The 22,159-nt window shown below is 53.1% G+C and overlaps 1 protein-coding gene across 2 annotated transcripts; it reads right to left on the bottom strand.

Moving 5' to 3' along the window:
• Window positions 1–13,167: 13,167 nt before the first annotated feature.
• Window positions 13,168–20,618, bottom strand: LOC122383501 (mitochondrial import inner membrane translocase subunit Tim23-like). 2 transcript variants are annotated; one of them, XM_043370003.1, is made up of 5 exons: window positions 20,177–20,618; window positions 19,065–19,211; window positions 17,975–18,077; window positions 14,955–15,124; window positions 13,168–13,681 (listed from the first exon to the last, which is right to left on the bottom strand). In XM_043370003.1, exons 1-5 carry the CDS (start codon window positions 20,256–20,258, stop codon window positions 13,572–13,574), a joined length of 612 nt encoding a protein of 203 aa, XP_043225938.1. In that variant the 5' UTR covers window positions 20,259–20,618; the 3' UTR covers window positions 13,168–13,571. The 2 variants fall into 2 exon arrangements, with proteins under 2 accessions (XP_043225938.1, XP_043225939.1); XM_043370004.1 differs by lacking the exon at window positions 13,168–13,681 and adding an exon at window positions 13,950–14,014 and having other exon boundaries at window positions 20,177–20,365.
• Window positions 20,619–22,159: the final 1,541 nt, after the last annotated feature.

Raw genomic sequence — 22,159 nt, forward strand, 5'->3', positions numbered from 1 at the left:
GAGCTGTGGTCTGTGAGCTGTGGTATGTGAGCTGTGAGCTGTGAGCTGTGAGCCTGAGGCGGTGGGCGGATCCGCCCGGTTCGACGGCACCGTCATGGCCGGCACGCTGCAGCGCCGCGGACGGCATTATACGTTAAAGCCAATGTGTGGAATCGGACATTCTGTAGAATGCCAGATATGGCACACACGCACACACACACACACACACACACACACACACACACACACACACACACACACACACACACCACACACACACACACACACACACACACACACACACACACACACACACACACACACCACACACACACACACACACACACACACACACACACACACACGCACACACTGCGTGAATGACACGGGCCGACATTAATCAGACCGTGCGATATGGCTTCCTTCAAATAATATACCTAAATACAATGTCAAAGGCTTTTCTAGGCTCAGGTCAGAGGTCGGGTCACTAGAGGTCATCAAAGTCGCGTTTTCTTATTTTGACTCCTGCTCAATACTGACGACAACTTAGGTATGTCTCATTACATATTTAAAATGGAGCTATGGGCGCATAAACACCGAATCGAAAACAGAAATAGCACCCTTACATCACAGCACATGAGATCCCTAATTTCAATGTGCATCCGTCACGGGCGTCAGTCAACCTTTTTATTGAAATTTCTTGAACTTCAGACGTCTATGGTATTTTGCCAATTTCACAAGTCTTTCTGTAAAACGTAAGTCGGTGTCAGGTTTCTGATGGCTCGGGTGGCCTCTGGTCGTTGAGCGCTCGGGCGTTATTGCACCAGAGACGGGAGAGCCCGTGTCCCCGGTGTCTCCCCCCCCCCCACCCCCACCCGGACAGGTGGGGTGTTCGGGGTTCCCGTGAGAGGCAGCCGCCTGCTTCATCAGCGCGAGCCGCGAGGTGATATTGGACGCCGGAGCGGGGCGGCCGGACCGGAGCTGTGACCGCGCGGCGCACCGCCGCCACATTGAGACCGAATAAACCATCAGCGCCGGGTCAATCAGAGCCACAGGCGTCTACCGCCGCGGCAGATACACGGAATATTGCCACAGAAGGAATCATCCATCCCCTGAAGCGCTGCGCGCAACAGCAATAACAGTGGAACACAAGATAAGGAAAATCAGCGTTATGAGGCGGTCAGTGACCGGCCGGCTCTGAACTGTGTGCTGCGTCTGTCTGTTGCCGAGGGAGCTGTCTGCTGTCTCTGCGTGAAGGCACCCTCCGAGTCCCCTGCCCACCGCGGCACCTATCTCCGGTGCCCCCTGCCCTCCGCGCCACCTGTCTTCATCATCTACTGAGCACGCTTGATATATGGTTAAATCGTCCACATACTTGAGTCTATTATTTGTCTGTGCAGCAGCGCCATTCACCATAGCTAAGAAGGCTACCGGCCCAATTAATGTACCTTGTAGGGTGCCGCAGGTAATCTGTGTCCAGAAACTGAGGCTTGCATCTGTCATCTTTACATATGCAGGGCATAGTCCCATCTCCAGAAATCTCTGAATGACTTGTGTGATCTATAAGATCAAATCCCTTCTTAGAATCATGCACGATTATGGAGAACAGCTTGTCATGATGGTCTAGCCGGGTGAGGAGCTCATGGATCAATCGGATCGTGACAGGTAGACGACCCCTTCATGTTCCCATACTGTCGGACATTAATGCCTGCTTTAATGTCATCCATAATGAGCGGTACTACAGCTGTTCCAGTACTTTACTAAACGTCGGTGTGAGACTCAGTGGTCACAGATCCCCCGGTGAAATAGGGATGGGTTTCTTGGGCACTGGTGTGATCGTCTCTCTTCCAGACCAATGGCATTTCTCCCTGTTGTAATGACCTGTTGAATATATGAGTCAAAGGAATAGCCAGTTCAACTGAGAACTCCTTCAGTAGCCGTATTGAGAGCTCGCCTACCGGCACCGCCATTTGCTGTCTCAGTCTACACAAGCTGCCTGATACATGCCAGGGTTGCAACCTGAAAGTTATTTCTTGCGCAGGTAGATAGCACGGTAACTGATCTTTTTGTTGACTTTCATAGGTTGTGCAATGTGCATATTTGAGTAAAATGGTTGTTTATGAGCTCAGCACACTGTTTAAGTTTTCAGGCGACTTGAAATGCCATGGCTTGGGTTGACGATTGCAGGGTGTAATTTCATATCCATTTTGGAAGCAGATGCAAAACAATCCTGAATTATGCCCCCACAATGATGAAGATACACCCACAAGTTTTCTACAAGCGTCCTTTCGAGAGCACGGCGCTCTTCGCATGCTCAAACCGCGTCCTCCTGACCGTCTCGCGTTCCTTGATAATATAACGTTTTTAATCACTCGGCGCCCTTCATAGGAGAATGGCGCCCCCCTTCATGACCTCGGCGCCTTCGTAACCGTCTGGCGCTCCTACGTCCCCACTAACTTAGCATTACTGACTGTGCGGCGCCCTTCTGGCCTTTCAGCGCCCCTGGACCATATAACGTTTTCAATCACTCGACGCCCGTCTAGAGAATGGTGCCGTTTTTATGGTCTCATGGCGCCCTCGTAACTGTCTGGCGCCCCTACGTCCCCACCAACTTAGCACTTCTGACTGTCGGCGCCCTTCTGGCCTCCCAGTGCCTCTGGACCATGTAGCGCTTTCAGTCACTCGGCGCCCTTCTAGAATGGTGTCCTCTTCATGGTCACGGCGCCCTCGTAACCGTCTGGCGCCCCTCTACTTTTTGACGCCCTTCCGGTCACTTTACACTTTTAACCGTGTATTTGCTTAGTCAGACATGTCACTTGAAGCGCCTTTCGGAAAGCAATGCTATCAAATTCGGTGTTAATTTAGGCTCCCACATAAAGAATATCCAATGCGCCCCAAAGCGGCCTTGCGCCCCCTACAGCTGGGCACCCACAATCATTTTTAGGAAAATTACACCCCTGGACGATTTGTTAATCTGGATACATGCTTATACCAGGATACTCCTTTGTCTGATGTAATCTTGTCCATCTGGTTTTATACCATCGAGTTTTTGCGAATGAAATCTCTGCTCGGACCTTGTCCCGTAGCTGCATTTGAGCCGGCCGAATTGGCGGCGGCTTTGAGCCCTGTTGCGGAGCTTGATGGGGGCTTTGAGACGTTGCGTCATCCATGCTGACTCATTATTTCGACAGCGATATTTTATTTTCGCAAAGTACTTACATACGCAGTTTGGAGCTTTTTCTCTAGCACTTCGGCAGCTTGATTAGCATCATTGAGGGTTGTTATATCACGCCAATCTTGCGCACAAATCCATTGACCAGACTCCCTGATGTTTGAGTCAACGATCTTACACTACGGTATTGGTGTTCACTCTTTTCCTTTTGTGTATTTATCCAAATCACCGTACTGTGGTCTGACGTTCCCAGCGCCGGTAGTGTTTTAGGGACATCTTGCGGCATCAGTCAGTAACTATCATGTCGAGGATTGATGTTCCTTTTGTTGGCTCATAGACACAATCTGCTTGATGTTGAGTTGTTGAGCTAGTAAATTTACATCGAAGGTGCTGTTGAAATTGCCCAAAGTACGCATTTCGCCTTATGGTTTGAGTGAGCGCAGATTATCGATAGCTTCGATACTACGATCAGCTATCGCACTTCTTTGAGCCTAGTTCGCATCCGGTGGGATGTAAATTCTCGCAACAATTATGCTTTGAGGATAATTGAGAGACGGGAAGGAGAACGGAGACCAGACAGGGACGGGAACAGAGCAGCATGGTACGTAGGTACTACGTACAGCCCTCAGCAGACTGCGTTAGGTATTCTTTTTACGACAAAACTGATAATAATTCAAAAGTCATGTTATCAGTCGGTCGAAACTCAAAGCAAATAGATGCGCCATGCTCCACTCCTTCGATAGGGCCTGTCAATAAACAAAGCATACGCCTTGTGTGGCAACAAAATGTAAAAGTTCGTTTTGGGGGCAAATATAAACTTTTGGGTTTTGTTGCCAAACTAGATGGAAAATGCATACGGGATAATGCCAATCTAAGCTGCGGAGTCTCGCGCATCTTGCTGTTACGATTTCCGAGTGGCCGATAGCATAGTATTCGCGTTATTCTCGGTTTTGTCGAAAAAAGAATACCTACCACGCAGTTTGCAGAGGGCTGTACATCCTGAGCGAATACTGACTTACACCGCCGTCGAAGCGATCAAATCAATGCATTGATTTGATAAAGTAGGTACCGGACAGTGTACTGCCGAGCAGGGGCGGATCCAGGGGGGGGGGCATCTGGGGGCCGATGCCCCTAGCCTATCGAAAAATGCCGCCCCTCCGCCGCCGAAGGCGGCGGAGGGCGGCTTTTTCCATACGTGATGAAGTGCATTTTACGGAAATGACCCGCATTTCTTTGAAGCTCATTTCATAATAATCTCTGGTAGTAACTATCTGAATTTATATTAACCCTCAGAGTATGTCGCTTCTCTCCCTGAAGTCAGAGTGCCGCCCCTTAATTCGAAGTACCGCTACTTAAAGTCATATTGCTACCCTTTGAAGTAGTAGTGCCGCTCTCGGAAGTCGAAATGCCACCCTCGGAAGTCGTAGTGCCGCCCTCTGAAGTCATAGTGCCGCCCTCCGCAGTCTTCGTGAAGCTCCTTGAAGTCATTGCGCCGCCCTCTGAAGTCAAAGCGCCGCTCTCTGAAGTCATAGTGCCACCCTCTGAAGTCATAGCGCCGCCCTCTGAAGTCATAGTGCCGCCCTCTGAAGTCATAGTGCCGCCCTCTGAAGCATAGTGCTGCCCTCTGAAGTCATAGCGCCGCCCTCTGAAGTCATAGTGCCGCCCTCCGCAGTCTTCGTAAAGCTCCTTGAAGTCATTGCGACGCCCTCTGAAGTCATAGTGCCGCCCTCTGAAGTCATAGTGCCGCCCTCTGAAGCATAGTGCTGCCCTCTGAAGTCATAGCGCCGCCCTCTGAAGTCATAGTGCCGCCCTCCGCAGTCTTCGTAAAGCTCCTTGAAGTCATTGCGACGCCCTCTGAAGTCATAGCGCCGCCCTCTGAAGTCATAGTGCCGCCCTCTGAAGTCATAGTGCCGCCCTCTGAAGTCATAGCGCCGCCCTCCAGTCTTCGTGAAGGTCCTTGAAGTCATTGCGCCGCCCTCTGAAGTCATAACGCCGCCCTCTGAAGTCATAGTGCCGCCCTCTGAAGTCAAAGTGCCGCCTCTGAAGTCATAGTGCCGCCCTCCGGTGGTCCCGAAGTGACGAGATATTTCCCACCCAGTCGGAGTAAATAAGGCGCTTCAAATATTATCCAGCATAAAATTAGTTGTTGAACCCGGTGCCTGACAAATTTGCTGTTTCACTTTCTCATTTTGGCGCCAGTGTTTACACGGCCAATAGCCATTCGTCTAATACCTATAGTAGGGCAGGTCATCAAGTGGCGTATTAATATGTTGGAAAGGGGAGGAGGCCAAACATGGGAATTAAGAAGGGGTCCTATCTTAACTTTAGGGGCCCCAGTGGTAACCTACTTTACCCGAGACCGGGTGCGGTTCCTCGCCAACTTTGCCAATTTTTTCCCTCGCATCCGGGCGCATAGCTCGTGAACCGTAAGTGTTACAGCGTCACGGAACAATGCATTTGATAGATCCTTGGCAGCTTCCACTGCGTTGTCCTTAGATTCGAGCTCAGTTCGACAATTTGGCCCACTGAGAGCAAAAACTGCCAAAATAGACGGATCTTGCAGAAGCATTTGTTCCATTTCTTTACGTACTATACATATATCTACTCACTCCACGTATGGTAGGCACAGTTTTTACCGTAATTGTGTCTCTCGTATCGAGAGGCGTTAAATTATCTATAGTACGACCTATAGTCAGTTGCATGCTCTAACCGAAAAAGGTCATGCTGTACATAAACTGATCTGTGTTGTTGGGCTGACGGCATTACATAATACACTCTTACTATGTCTTCTTTTAAAGTTATTGTTGAATTTTTGGTGCCTTTGGTGACCTTTCTTGTGACTTCTACAGGCTCCTGCACAGACTGGTAGAGGCCACGCTGGTCACTGAGAGGTCACGCTGGTCATAGGTCGGTCTCTAAGAGCTCCATGTCGTCGACCTCTGAGGACCCTGCACAGGCTTTGGAGGCTCCACATCGGACCCTGTAGATCCTATCTCCGGTCTTAGATCCTTGAGGGCTCAAGATGGTCCCCGAGAGCCCCACGTCAGCCTCAAAGAGCAGATATCGATCTGCCTAGAGTCTTTCGCTGGTTGAGGGCTGATACCCTAAGCTTTAGGAGGGTCCAACTCGGGCTATGAATTCCTCTGATGGCTCCATGTCGCCCTCCAGGGCCTCAGTCCGACCTCTAAGGCCCAATAATGCATAAGTGCTGAATTCTGCCTGTCGAGGCCTTCAATGTGGCCTCTGATGGCCCAGCACCAGTCTATGAAGACCCCGCGCTGGCTTCTGAGGACTCAGCAGTCAGCACCAATCTCAGTTTTCAGAAGACAGAGGGCCCCACGCTGGCCTCAGAGTGTCCAACGCTGTCCACAGAGGGCCCCCACACCGACCAAAGAAGGCACCAGGCCCATGGCCTAAGAGGACCCAAATTGTCATCATAGGGCCCTATATGGCCTCAGAAGGCCCTACCCCGTTGGTCTTACAAGGCCTACGTGCGGGCTTTTTAACGCCACACGCCCCCCTCACATTTGGCCTTTTAGGGTCCCCAAAGCGGCCTCTGAGTGCCCCATGCTAGCCTCCGAGGGCTCGTCCTGGGCCTTCGAGCGCCTTACGCTGGCCTCTTAAGTCTTAACCCCTCGGTAGAAGTAGGTGTACGAATACCTACTTATGTTTGGGCAGAAATTTTGTATCCTAGCCTGTGCATGTTACATGCGGTGTATACGGCATATGTATGTTACGTGGTGTCATTCTGGCTTCTGAGGTCTGGTTTGCCCCTTAGTCGAAATTCATTAGCCAAGACCCTGAGATACAGTGCCGCCCTCTGAAATGAAAGTAGCTCCCTCTGAACTCGTAGCGACGTCCCTGAAGCCAGTTCACCCCTTCTTAACCCTATTAGTGGCAGGCTCCTGGCTACAGGTAGTGTGCCAGCTTTCCTGGACCGTATGGAGTTAACCCTCGCCGGCCGAGGGGGGGGGGCGGGTGCCGCCCCCCATAGGGTTTTTTCGCGATAGCTCCGAACACGCTGGCGATAGAGAGCTGAAACTTGGCATACCTGACCTTTGATCCAAGCCGCATCTTTTGACACTAACCGCATTTTTGGGTCAGGTCAGGTCACTGACCTATGACGTCATAAGTGAACCTCTGCACGGTCTTCAGATGTCGCAACTTCGCAACGCCCTCACTGCCAGAGGAGATGTCACAGGGAAATGAAACTTGCAGGATCTAGTATCCATTATGAGTCCCACAACTTGTATATCTCGGATTTTTCCTAAAGGTCATATGAGGTCAGGTCATTTTCGTGACCTCACCATTATAAGTCAATGGGGAAAAATGAAAACTGCTATTCTGGCGCCGGGAACGATCTCCAACTATCTCAAGCACACAGAATCGTGATTTTATGCACTCCTTGCAAGGTTAGATGCGTCACTTTTGCAATGTTGACCTTGCGTGACGTCATTTATGACGTCATCAAGGTCATATTAGTTTTTCGTCAATAACTCTTGATCAAATTGAGCTAGCGAGTCGGGAAAGCCACCAATGGACTCAGGAAGACCTGCCGAATCGAATGATATGCGACATGACCTCTTTCGACCAACTTCGTGACCTGGGGGTGCTGACCTGACCTTGACCTGAGGTCAACACCCCTAAGTTGACCTGACCCGGACAAAAAGTATATCATTCGACGCGCCTGAGCGAGACGAACACGATGCTGCCAAAATCGGCGCTCTGCGGCCGTTTTTTGCGAAGTTATTCACCAAAAACTGAACCGTACCTTGGGCACTTGACCTGACCTCAGAGGTCACCGGTTGACCTAGGACCTTAAAATCGGGTACCAATCTCTGCGTCTCGTAACGGCGCACACGCTCGTTTTTTCCGCGACGCGCTAGCTCCACCAGGGGCGAAACGGCGAGGGGGGGGTCGTACCCGCCCCCCCCCCCTCGGCCGGCGCGTATGTAGAAAACCAATAGGTCCGGCGAGGGTTAATGGCCCAGATAAGGAGAACCGGATTTTTAGAACTTATCCATACCTTCCAGAGCCTATTCTAAGGGAATTTGACTGGGGGGGCAACCCGAAAAATTGTCTTTAATAATCCATTAACCCTCGCCCGTATTGGTGTTTCCAGCTGCGAACGAATATTAGGGGGGGGGGGTCCGTTGGACCCCTCCCCCCTCCCCTGATCGAGCTAGAGCTTCGCGGAAAAAAACGACCGTGTTGCCCGTGATGAAAGGAAACCGATGATACCCAATTTTAAGGTCCTAGGTCATCGGTTGACCTTCCAGGTCAGGTCAATGACTCAAAAGTCGGGAAAATCGGGACCTGTTAGAGCGTCGTAAAGGGTGGCTGCTATGGTTTTTCCGGGGTGCTGATCACGAATATCATGCTATAGTTATGATCATAGATGATGTCTTCATGCATTTAGGCCAGGTCAGGTCAGGTCAGGTCAACCAGGGGTTTTGCCGGGTATTCGTAGTAGGTGGCAACCGCCTCTGACAGCTTCGTAACACGTTACGAAGGCACCAAAACTACTTCGTAAACGGTCAAATGGTTGCTAAATTCGAATTCAGCTCCAAAAACTAGCCTAGAAACATATAAAACTCGAAAATGTGAGCCCAGGTCATCAAAGGTAAATGACCTGACCTGACCTTCCGGTGACCTTGACACCCACCCTAATGCATGGGAGCAACATCATATCCCATGTTTGAACGTTTGAAACCACGAAAAGACTGCAAACGCGCGGCTAATGCGAGGCGACATACGCCGAATCGCGATCCCGGCCAAACATGGTACCATGGTGCTAGGCCGCCGGTGCATTTGAAAGAACTGTGGTGCCCCTGACAAGCCTAAAGTTCCAACGACAGGCCCGTGGTGCCCCTGACAGGCCCATGATACCCTTGCGAGGCCGGTGGTGTCCCTGCGAGGCCGGTGGTGTCCCTGCCAGGCATGTGGTGTCCCTGCTAGGCCTCTGGTGCCCCTGACAGGCCTGTGGTGCCCCTGAAAGGACTGTGGTGTCCCTCGGCCCTGACAAGCCTGAGGTGCCCCCGACAGGCCCGTGGTGTCGCTGACAGGTCCGTGGTGCCCTTGCTAGGCCTGTGGTGCCTCTGGCAGGCCTGTGGTGCCCCTGGCGGGCCTGTGGTGGTACCCCTGACAGGCCCAAGGTGGTGCCCCTGCGAGACCGGTGGGGCCCCTGGCAGGTCTGTGGTGCCACTGGCAGATCTATGGTGCTCTTGCTAGGCCGATGGTGCTCCTGACAGGCCTATGGTGCCCCTGACAAACTTGTGGCGCCCCCGACAGGCCCGTGGTGCCCCTGACAGGCCCAAGGTGCCCCTGCGAGGTCGGTGGGGCCCCTGGCAGGTCTGTGGTGCCCCTGGCAGACCTAGGTGCTCTTGCTAGGTCGATGGTGCTCCCAACAGGCCTGTGGTGCCCCTGGCAGGCCTGTGGTGTCCCCGGGCCCCAAGGGGGCGGGGGTCATGACCCATATGACCCACCCTTGGATCCACCACTGGTCATTACTTGCAGACTGACTCATTTGACATCCATTGCAAAACAAGTCACAGTAGTATGTTTGTCACCCTGTTCCTTTATGCCCATTTTTATAGTGGGCAAATCTCGACGACTGGGGGGGCAATGCTATTGAGTGCGGGGGCATTTGCCCCCCCCCCCAGTTAACATGTTAAAATAGGCCCTGATACCTTCAAAACTCATGGGAATGTCTTAAATTCTTCAAATTTTGAGTACCCCAGTACGAAATTCGCCCCGACGGGTTGTCGGTCGTACCCCAACCACATTTCACACCACTATGAACAATAAATGCACACACTGAAATCGCTATTACCGATAGGCTCATCCAATCAAGTTTCGATAAACCCGTTCATCATCATCTCCTGCGGTTTCGAACACGCCTGTTAGGTGGTGCGGTAGACCTATTGTCACATGTGCGCCGCATTCGCGATTGTTGCCGACGCCTGTTTGCAGGTCAGCCCACTACAGTTGTTATACATATCGAAAAACCGATAAACTTTTCGGCGAAAAAAAGCACTATTCCAGGCCCATTTTTGATTTTTTTTTTGCGATATTAGGTAAAAACAGAAGCTTCTTATCCTAGGAAAAATAAAATGGGAAATCTTTGAAAGGTGGCACACTACCTTTAACCCTCGCGGGCCGAGGGAGGAGGGGGGGGGGGCACCCCTTACGATTTTTTTCGTGACTGCTCAGGAGCCGTTTTCGATAGAGAGCTGAAACTTGGCCTACGTGAGCCCCCATCCAAACCAGACCTTATGACACCTGATTCCTTTCCAGGTTAGTTCAGGTCCATAGGTGGATAATTGTGCCGAACGGTGGGTGCTCGGGCGCAGCAAATCCGCCGCCGCCCTAGCGGTGACCTTGACCTCCACAGTCTGTTGCGGCTCCAAAGCCAAGCTGGCGTGGAATTGGGAGAGCTCGTGCACCCACAGTTCAGTACAATTCTCCAACTATGGTCAGGTCACTGACCGATGCATAAACCTCTAAAGGTTATAAGTAAACCTCTGCAGTCTGCACTCTGCAGTCTGCACTGTCAAAAAAAAAATGTTGCAACTTCGCAACGCCGCCAACGCCAGGCAAAGTGTCGGCGAGGATGATGACACTTTCAGAAAGTAACAAGCTCCCGGGTACTCATACTTCGTATATCTTGGATTGTTCGTACAATTCATCTTGGGTCAGGTCAGTCACCTGACCTCCCCCATTATAAACCTATGGGGGAACTACTGAACTGCTCTTTTTGGAACATATAGTTGTTATATAATCCGCCCGAAGACGCAAATAAATGTGTTTTCATACGCTCGTCAAAGGATTCCGTGCCTTATTTTGGCATTTTGTACCTACTTGTATGACGCCACAGAGAACGTCACAGAGGACGTTCTTTTGGGTCATAATCGTTTTTCGTTAATAACTTTCGACCAAATTAAGCTAGAGTCGGGAAAGGCATCATTGTGATTGCAATGAGCTTCCAAATCGATTAATATGCAACCTGACCTAGTCCGAACAGTGTCCTGAGGGGGCTTGACCTGACGACCTTTGTGTCAATCTTGATTGTGACCTTTACCGAACAAAAAGTACCCACAGCATTCGACGCAGCTTGAGAGGAATACGATTATGCCTAAATTTTTGCTCTATGGCCATTTGTTTGCAAAATTATTTGCCAAAAACAAAAACCCGACTTTAGGGTAAGTTACCTGACCAGAGGTCACCAGTTGACCTGAGACCCTAAATTTGAATATCAATCGCTGCGTCTCGTGACGGCCGTCAAGCTCGTTTTTTTTTCACTGGACTGGAACAGACCCTATAAATGCCGCCCCCTTAGGCGGAAAATGTGCCGCCCCTGTGCTTGACTGCCCCCACCCTATCGAAATCCTAGATCCGACCCTGCTGCCGAGTACTTCCGGACGGGTCACTGGAAACTCCCGGACGAGTCACTGTATACTCCCGGACCGGTCACTGATGTACCGGGGGGCACTTCCCGGCCGGGTCACTGATGTATGCACTCCCGGACGGGTCACTGACTGTTACTCCCGGCCGGGTTACTGACTGTTACTCCCGGCCGGGTCACTGATGTATGTACTCCCAGACGGGTCACTGATGTATGTACTCCCGGCCGGGTCACTGATGTATGTACTCCCGGACGGGTCGCTGACTGTTACTCCCGGCCGGGTCACTGATGTATGTACTCCCGGACGAGTCACTGTATACTCCCGGACGGGTCACTGATGTATGCACTCCCGGACGGGTCACTGACTGTTACTCCCGGCCGGGTTACTGACTGTTACTCCCGGCCGGGTTACTGACTGTTACTCCCGGCCGGGTCACTAACTGTTACTTCCGGCCGGGTCACTGATGTATGTACTCCCAGGACGGGTCACTGTACTCCCGGACGGGTCACTGTACTCCCGGACGGGCCGCTGTTACTCCCGGCCGGGTCACTGATGTACTCCCGGACGGGTCACTGCAACTCCCGGACGGGTCACTGATGTACTCCCGGACGGGTCACTGCAACTCCCGGACGGGTCACTGATGTATGTACTCCCGGACGGGTCACTGATGTATGTATGTACTCCCGACCGGGTCACTGATGTATGTATGCACTCCCGGACGGGCCACTGATGTATGTACTCCCGGTCGGGTCACTGATTTACTCCCGGACGGGCCACTGTATAGTGTATAGTCCCGGACCGGTCACTGATTTACTCCCGGGCGGGTCACTGATTTACTCCCGGACGGGTCACTGCAATACTGCCGAACCGGTCACTGTCTGTTACTCCCGGACGGGTCACTGTATACTTCCGGCCGGGCCACTAATGTATGTACAGGTCTCGCGGGTTTTAGTGGTAGGTTTTGCACCTAGAAAATTTAGCGTACTTCAGGCCATATCTTCGTCGTCTTAAGCTTTTAAGTGTTGAAAATGTGATCGACTTGTTGCTTCACAAGCCGGCCATGATCGTGTAAAATGGCTTCATCGTAGATCGATTAGTTTCTGAGATATAACCGGAAATGTGAAAGTGCAAAACCTACCGCTTAATCTCGCGAGAGTCGTACTCCCGGCCGGGTGACGTGCAGACACTCGGTCCGCCGCCGGCTCGGGCGGACTCCGAGAACACGCTGTCGTTACCATGACTATGGCCTTTAATAGGCGGTCACCAGGAACAATGGACAGCGACCCCAGCCGGCCATTCTGAGAAAGTCACATTAACTATCCACGCCCGGGAAATGAGCGACATGCGCCGATCAAATCAATCTCGACAGCATGTTTAATGATGACTGTCTGCCATCGTTAGCTTTACGGAGCCAGGTTCGCGGACAGCGCGCGAGCCAGAGCCAGGCTTGGCAGTGCGCCCGATGGCCTCCGTTTATCTGCTTCTTAGTTTTGTGTTGTTTTGCTGTTCATTGTTCATGCAAATTTAACCAGGACGGAAATTTCTACAACCGCGTTGCTATAGAATAAAGGCGTCCCCAATTAGGTCCCTGTCCCCACAGAGGCCTGTCGGTCGGTTTTGCTATTTGTATTTGTTTGGTTTCCGTGTGCAGTTCATTCAGTCCGCTCTGTGCGGCGGCAGACCCCATAGCAACGTGTCCACGCCGCCACCAGAGCTAACGGTCGGCCATTCCACGTATCACAGCGACACAGACCAATCAGCAACGACCGCCGGGCGACCCTGACCCCAGACAGCCAATCAGAGCGGCCGGGTCACGCCGCCCGGCCAATCAGAGCACGGCCTTCAGTTAACGACCAATGGGTGCGGCCGGCCGGTGCCGGCAGCCCATGGCGTCACTCCCATTACACTAGCGCGCGGGGCGGGGCAGGGCGGGGCGGGGCGGGGCGGGGCACCCCTGAGCGAGTCCGTCAGCCCTGCGGACGGCGCGCGGCGCGAGGTGCTGACCTGCGGCGGCCCTAGCTGTAGGTGCGCAGGCTCTGCAGCCGGTCCCGCGAGGTGGCCAGACAGTAGGCGGCCGCCAGCGCCAGGCCCACGCCGCCGCCCATCAGACACCGCTTGGCGCCGGCTGTGGGCGGACACAGGGGTCACAGGTCAGAGGTCACAGGTCAGAGGTCAGGGGTCACGCCGCCGCCCATCAGACACCGCTTGGCGCCGGCTGTGGGGCGGACACAGGGGTCACAGGTCAGAGGTCAGAGGTCACAGGTCAGACCGCCGCCCATCACACACCGCTTGGCGCCGGCTGTGGGCGGACACAGGGGTCACAGGTCACAGGTCAGAGGTCACAGGTCAGGGGTCACTCCACCGCCCATCAGACACCGCTTGGCGCCGGCTGTGGGCGGACACAGGGGTCAGAGGTCAGAGGTCACTCCGCCGCCCATCAGACACCGCTTGGCGCCGGCCGTGGGCGGACACAGGGGTCAGAGGTCAGAGGTCACTCCGCCGCGCATCAGACACCGCTTGGCGCCGGCTGTGGGCGCAGACAGGGGTCACAGGTCAGAGGTCACTCCGCCGCCCATCACACACCGCTTGGCGCCGGCTGTGGGCGCAGACAGGGGTCACAGGTCAGAGGTCACAGGTCAAAGGTCAGAGGCAGAGTCAGGGCCCGGGGTAAGGGTCAGAGGTCAGAGGTGGACCTGGGCCGAGGTCGCCTGAACTTGGCGTTATGGTGACTGGGAGAAACTACCAGTACGTTTTATACCACGAGAAAAATATGTAACGTTCTTAAATGAACGCCAGGTGCAAAGTGTATTCAATGTGGGTTTAAAATTAAATAAAAGACATGCTCTTGGTATCCGCCCTCCGGCTGCCCGGCCTGGCGTTCTCTCATGTCAGGCAGGCAGTGTATGTGCGTGACCGGACTGATTAGACTGTGCGGGGTGACCAGATTCCGTAGTCTCTGAACCACCACCCCTCATACGACACAAGTCAACCGCACCGCGCTCGCCTGACGCGGAAAACATGGAAATAAGAACGCGATTCCAGCCATGGATTGGACACACGAGCACAATACTTGGAGCATGGTACTCCAGCTATTCTCGCTAACTTAATCCTCTTCCCGACACTTATCCTCCACTCTTTCTGCCTGCCGACCTCTCTCTTTTCCCCTCACCGGAGGACTTGTAGAGCAGCCCGGTGGCGGTGCCCCCCCCCCCTCACCGGAGGACTTGTAGAGCAGCCCGGTGGCGGTGCCCCCCCCCCCTCACCGGAGGACTTGTAGAGCAGCCCGGTGTCCTCCCCCCTCACCGGAGGACTTGTAGAGCAGCCCGGTGGCGGTGTCCCCCCCCCCCGCTCACCGGAGGACTTGTAGAGCAGCCCAGTGTCCCTCCCCCCCCCCTCACCGGAGGACTTGTAGAGCAGCCCGGTGGCGGTGCCAGCAGTCAGCGTGTTCAGCTCGTCGTCGGTGCCGCGCGCCCATCCCAGCAGCACGCCGAACGAGAAGTACATGACGGCCATGACGCCCACCGTGTTGGCAGAGGCGGCGCCGCGCTTCATCACGTAGTTGATCATCCTGGCGGCGGCGCAGAGACACTGATACGTCACCGACACATCACCGAAACAATAACAGGTCACCGACACAATAACAGGTCACCGACACACCACCGACACATTACCGAAACAATAACAGGTCACCGAAACAATAACAGGTCACCGACACAATAACAGGTCACCGAAACAATAACAGGTCACCGAAACAATAACAGGTCACCGACACAATAGCAGGTCACCGACACAATAACAAGTCACCGACACAATAACAGGTCACCGACACACTGACAGGTCACCGCTACATCACCGAAACACAGACACACCGACGAATCACCAACACATCACCAACAAACGACGAATCACTAACACATTAACAGCTCAACGACGCATTGACAGCTCACCGACGAATCACTGACACATTGGCAGCTCACCGACACATCACCGACACATTGGCAGGTCACCGACACATTGGCAGGTCACCGACACATTGACAGGTCACCGACACATTGGCAGGTCACCGACGAATCACTGGCACCGGACACATCGGCGATACCTGACCAATCACCGAAAAATCATCCACACATCACAAACAAGAAATCACCGACACATCAGCGACAGACGACAGAGCTTCTGTCAGACTGCGAGAAACAAACTGCCGACAAGGGTCAGTGCGACAAAGTTTCTCGCAAAAACTCCAAAGACGCGCAAGCCCACAATCCACGCTTCAATAAAGCTGGTATAATAATATTTTGCATGAAAATAACCAGAGTATTTACTATTTAGACAAGTGCACTGGTGCTATAAGTTTTGCCCGTTTTAACATGACTCAAAAACCGCTCACGGTTTCGATATTGAACGAAACAGGGAAATTCTCCGGAATTTCGCACTAATAGTGAGTACAGATTTAGCCCTCAGAGGTCACGTACGGATACAGAGACGTCTGTCCCACACTGTGACACCTCATCCAGTCCGTACCACGCCTGACATTACTTGGAGCCTTTTATAACCGTTTAGAAGGCGGCGCAGGTCAGTGACGGTCTGGTAGCCAATGAGCGCGTGTGCCGGTGTATTTTCTGGATAGAACCGATCAGCTGCTATCCGTGGGACAGGCGGCGCCACCTGGATGGAGCGGCAAACTGCGGGAGCGGAGGGGATGTAGGAGGCCGGGCGGCAGACTGCGGGGTCTGTGGCGGCAGACTGCGGGGTCTGTGGCGGCAGACTGCGGGGTCTGTGGCTGCGGGGTCTGTGCTGTAGGAGGCCGGGCGGTGGACTGCGGGGTCTGTGGCGACAGACTGCGGGAGCGGAGGGGATGTAGGAGGCCGGCCGGCAGACTGCGGGGTCTGTGGAATGTCGCGGCAGACTGCGGGAGCAGAGGGGATGTAGGAGGCCGGCCGGCAGACCACGGGGTCTGTGGCGACAGACTGCGGGGTCTGTGCTGTAGGAGGCCGGGCGGCAGACTGCGGGGTCTGTGCTGCAGGAGGCCGGGCGGCAGACTGCGGGGTCTGTGGCGGCAGACCACGGGAAGGTGACCGGGCGGCAGACCAGGGGAGGGTCTGTGCCGTCCGACCGAACTCCACTGCGCCCGGCGCCGTCCCGGGATCCCCAGCGGCCCCCCGGCGGCGAGCTGCCCCTGAACACCGACGGCACGGCCACTCACTGTGTTCTCCGCACGGCGCCCGTGTGACCACTCACTGTGTTCTCCGCACGGCGCCCATGTGACCACTCACTGTGTTCTCCGCCCGTGTGACCACTCACTGTGTTCTCCGCCCGTGTGACCAGTACCACTCACTGTGTTCTCCGCACGGCGCCCGTGTGACCACTCACTGTGTTCTCCGCCCGTGTGACCACTCACTGTGTTCTCCGCCCGTGTGACCACCCACTGTGTTCTCCGCACGGTGCCCGTGTGACCACTCACTGTGTTCTCCGCCCGTGTGACCACTCACTGTGTTCTCCGCCCGTGTGACCACTCACTGTGTTCTCCGCCCGTGTGACCAGTACCACCCAGTACCCACTGTGTTCTCCGCACGGTGCCCGTGTGACCACTCACTGTGTTCTCCGCACGGTGCCCGTGTGACCACCCACTGTGTTCTCCGCACGGTGCCCGTGTGACCACTCACTGTGTTCTCCGCCCGTGTGACCACTCACTGTGTTCTCCGCCCGTGTGACCACTCACTGTGTTCTCCGCACGGTGCCCGTGTGACCACTCACTGTGTTCTCCGCCCGTGTGACCACTCACTGTGTTCTCCGCCCGTGTGACCACTCACTGTGTTCTCCGCCCGTGTGACCAGTACCACCCACTGTGTTCTCCGCACGGTGCCCGTGTGACCACTCACTGTGTTCTCCGCACGGCGCCCGTGTGACCACTCACTGTGTTCTCCGCCCGTGTGACCACTCACTGTGTTCTCCGCCCGTGTGACCACTCACTGTGTTCTCCGCCCGTGTGACGTACCACTCACTGTGTTCTCCGCCCGTGTGACGTACCACTCACTGTGTTCTCCGCCCGTGTGACCAGTACCACCCACTGTGTTCTCCGCACGGTGCCCGTGTGGCTACTCACTGTGTTCTCCGTACGGCGCCTGTGTGACCACTCACTGTGTTCTCCGCACGGCGCCCGTGTGACCACTCACTGTGTTCTCCGCACGGCGCCCGTGTGACCACTCACTGTGTTCTCCGTACGGCGCCCGTGTGACCACTCACTGTGTTCTCCGCCCGTGTGACCACTCACTGTGTTCTCCGCCCGTGTGACCACTCACTGTGTTCTCCGCCCGTGTGACCACTCACTGTGTTCTCCGCCCGTGTGACCACTCACTGTGTTCTCCGCCCGTGTGACCACTCAATGTGTTCTCCGCACGGCGCCCGTGTGACCACTCACTGTGTTCTCCGTACGGCGCCCGTGTGACCAGCCAGCTGGGTGTCCCGCAGGCCGTTGAACAGGCCGATGGCGCCTCCGTAGACGCCTCCGCCCAGACAGCCGCCTGTGGACACAGGGCGGTCAGAGCAGCTCCGTGTCACGGTCTGGGGGAGATCATACCATGGTCTCCCCGTCGTACCACGGTCTCAGGGGGAGATCATACCATGGTCTCCCCGTCGTATCACAGTCTCAGGGGGAGATCATACCATGGTCTCCCCGTCGTATCACAGTCTCAGGGGGAGATCATACCATGGTCTCCCCGTCGTATCACAGTCTCAGGGGGAGATCATACCATGGTCTCTCCGTCGTGTCACGGTCTCAGGGGGAGATCATACCATGGTCTCCCCGTCGTATCACGGTCTCAGGGGGATCATACCGGATCATACCATGGTCTCCCCGTCGTATCACGGTCTCAGGGGGATCATACTGGATCATACCATGGTCTCTCCGTCGTGTCACGGTCTCAGGGGGAGATCATACCATAGTCTCCCCGTCGTATCACGGTCTGAGGGGCAGATCGGGTTGTGGAGTCACTGTGAGATCCTCCCACTCGTGAAACTGATTCAGCTGGACAGACGCCACAAAAGTTACAGCACATGGCATAGTTATTTGATGTGATCTGTGATAATGTCACCTCAAAACTTCACACTTTTCAGGTAAGGGGCCTATCACACAGGTACGGTCTGTCACACAGAGGTGGGGTCCATCACAGAGGAGGGGTCTGTCAGAGAGGTGGGGTCCATCACACAGAGGTGGGGTCCATCACACAGAGGTGGGGTCTGTCAGAGAGGTGCAGAGCTGTCACACAGAGGTGGCAGGTGTCACACAGGTAGGGTCTGTCACAGAGGTGGGGTCTGTCACAGAGGTGGGGTCTGTCACACAGAGGTGGCAGCTGTCACACAGGGGTGGGGTCTGTCACACAGAGATGGGGTCTGTCACACAGAGGTGGGAGCTGTCACACAGAGGTGGGGTCTGTCACACAGAGATGGGAGCTGTCACACAGCTAGGGGACCTGTCACAGAGGTGGGGTCTGTCACAGAGGTGGGCTCACCTCCAATCTGAGAGAAGGCGACCTCAAAGCGACCCCTCTGTTTGGCGGCTCCCTCTGGGAAGATGAACTCTGGCTGTGTGGTGCCCAGGTACGACGGGTCAAAGTTCAGGTACGGAGAGATTTGTGACAGGCCTGGTGATGATGCCACTGAAACACAGAACACACCGCTGTGCTGATTATTCAGTCAAACAGTCAGCAGTCACCAGTGATCAGTCAGCAGTCAACACTGCTCTGATAAAAAAGTAGCAGCAAACTGGAATATGACTTCTGCAGAGAAAACCATTGTGCTCATACAGCACATTCAGCCAGCAGTGATTTTGAACTTAATAAGATAACAAGATAACTATACCAACCAAGATGCTGATGATGCAAGATGTAATATACCAAACCAAGATAGATACCAATTCATCTTTTCAGCTATGGCCTTCTGCTTTACAGATCAGAATCATCTGGACTAATGCAATGTAAAATCAGGCACCAGGTCAGGCAACAATATCAGGCTCAGTTCACAGTTCAGCATTTGTGGCTGGCTAAAGCTGAAACAACAATGACAAGCAAGTGATGCATACAAAATTTGACTTGGAGCCAAACTGCTAAAAAACAAACTTTGCCTGAACTGAAAATGACATGTTTTGTACAGTTATAAAAGGAATAATAAAAGGAATATTTATAGCACACATGTCCATAACAGGTACCTATCTGTTTTAATCAATGGTTACCTATTATTTATAGGACACCAGTGAAAACGGGGCGCCGGAGAGCATATTTGGTCACGTGACTAATGAGAAGTTCTCCCCCTCCCAATGCCTTCTACACAGTGATTGTCATGTGGTTTGTGCAAGTGAATTTCAAGAGCTTTGATCAAATCGCCCAGGGCGCCCTGTTTTCACGGTCATCCCATTTATACACGGGCGTCACTTTCCAAAAATTATTGGCAGGGCTCCAGCTCTGATAGTTAATCTTAGGATACCAGTGCCATTCTTACCACACAATGCCATAAATTATTATGTTTAAATTATGAAATTATTGGTAGGAATCAGCCCCTAACCAGCCTACACAAATGACAAAACGACACCCATGACCCATGGGCCATCAAGCATTTATCAACTTACCTGGGACATTTACAGAGGGATCAGCCGAAGAATAAGGGTTAAACATCCCGCGAATGCCTCCTTGTTTAGATTCCATTGCCATTTTAGGTTATTTTCATAAATCTGTAGTAATTGTCACCACATCAGGCAAACGCCAGCACCAAAAGAAATAAACGTAATACACGGTCACGTTTTCCACAACCAAATGTTATTTGATAGCGCAATATTCTGGAAAGAAATCTCTTGGGCTTATTACGTCATTTTCTTACAATCATTTCATTGGCAGTGAGATACTAATGATTCTATGTAAATGATGCTAATTTCTTAAGAGCTTATGTGCAGCTTCGAAAAATGTAACTGCAAAAAAAAAAAAACAGATCAATTTTAAGATGCCAAACGTATCATTTAACCAGGAAATTGCGTTTTAGCAAAAAATTGTGTTCATTTGAATTGACGTCATTGATAATCACTTTCTAGTGTTGAAATTAGTCAAATTTACGTCCATTGAAAATCAGGTTATGAATTAGAAGAAAAAGTACGCTGTCATAAAGTACTGCACCCTTTTATTCGAATTCACGGTATTGGTACACTCGGGGGCAGATTGATGTTCCACAACTCTTTATCCACCGGGTTCCTATGGCTCAGCATTGGCAGCAGCCGCCTGGTACCGGTAGACTGTGCCGCTTCACTTACTTGTCAAGCGGCACAGCCTACCCACACCGTATGCCACCGGTCTGGGTCGGTGGCTGTAAGGCGATGTGGGCCGCCTGTGACGTCAGCGCAGCGGTGAGGGCCGAGCCCGGAGGCATGGCTCGGGTCGGCGCGGCGCGGCGTCTGGCGAGGGCTGGGGAGTGAGGTGGGGTGGGAGCACGGACCATCGCGCGGCTGAGCGAGTGTAGTTAACACGCGCAGTGGAAGGGGGGGGGGCGGATTTCGCCCACCCCTCCTGTTTTTCGCCAATAACTGGCGCCGCAATCAAAATATTAATGTGAAATTTTGGCTACCTGCCCAGAATTGAATTGCTGATCTTCTCGTGCAAGAAATAAGAAAATCGGTTCACAACTTTTCTAGTGAGAGCGATGTAAAGTCAAACATCCTGCCGCCGCGGCGCCGCGGCGGCGCGGCGGCCGGCGCTAGCCGTTACGCGCCGCCTGAATTGTAGACTGTGCCGGGGCGGGACGGTTCCGTCTTTACATCGCGCTCCTTACCGCTGATTATATTAGATTCACGTCAAATTTGGTGAGAAGACTGAGAAATGTACAGAGAATCATATGGTCAAAGAATTTTGAAAATCGGCCGGTAACAACTTGAGTTATGAGTGTGTAAACACAAAATTGTGATTGCCGCGTTTCCCGCGTCGGCCGATCCCGCTTCAGCCGGCGACATCTTACCCTTAGCAGGCTTCTAACTGCCATATTTATTGTTGGATTAACTAGAAATTCATCTTACATACTCACAAATGTTTGGTCTTTCGTATGGTGAAAGAAAAAAGAAAATCGGCCGGTAACTTTTTGAGTTATCGGCGTGTAAACGCAAAAAAGTCGCTCATATGGCAGATTTGACCACATTTGACCTCATTTGACCTTGAAGATATTGACCTAGGGTCATGAAATTCACACACAACAGAGTTCCCCATGGCCCCCACCTACCCTCCAAATTTCGTCTTTCTAGCTCCAGTGGGAGCTGAGATCTTAGGGGGGGGGGGCGACATCCGCCCCCCCCTTCCACTGGGCGTAGTACTGGCAACCCTTCCACTGCGCGTGTTAACTTTCGCGTCTCAAGGCGCCAATTATTCTACCTAACAATTGTGCTAAAGCAGTTGTTAAAATGTCCTATCCCCAAGACAGCGCCTATCATCATACTTGCCATGCACATTACGACACACTTAAACGTGACATTGGGACAGCCGATAGAATTTATATCACACGTGCATCGAGTTGCGGAGCTACATTGTTTTTAACAGATATGTATTAAGGCCTTGATTGAGCTCATTGGTGTCTATTA

This window comes from Amphibalanus amphitrite, unplaced genomic scaffold (assembly GCF_019059575.1).
Source record: "Amphibalanus amphitrite isolate SeventyFive unplaced genomic scaffold, NRLGWU_Aamphi_draft 000165F_arrow, whole genome shotgun sequence".
Classification (NCBI taxonomy): Eukaryota; Metazoa; Arthropoda; class Thecostraca; order Balanomorpha; family Balanidae; genus Amphibalanus; species Amphibalanus amphitrite.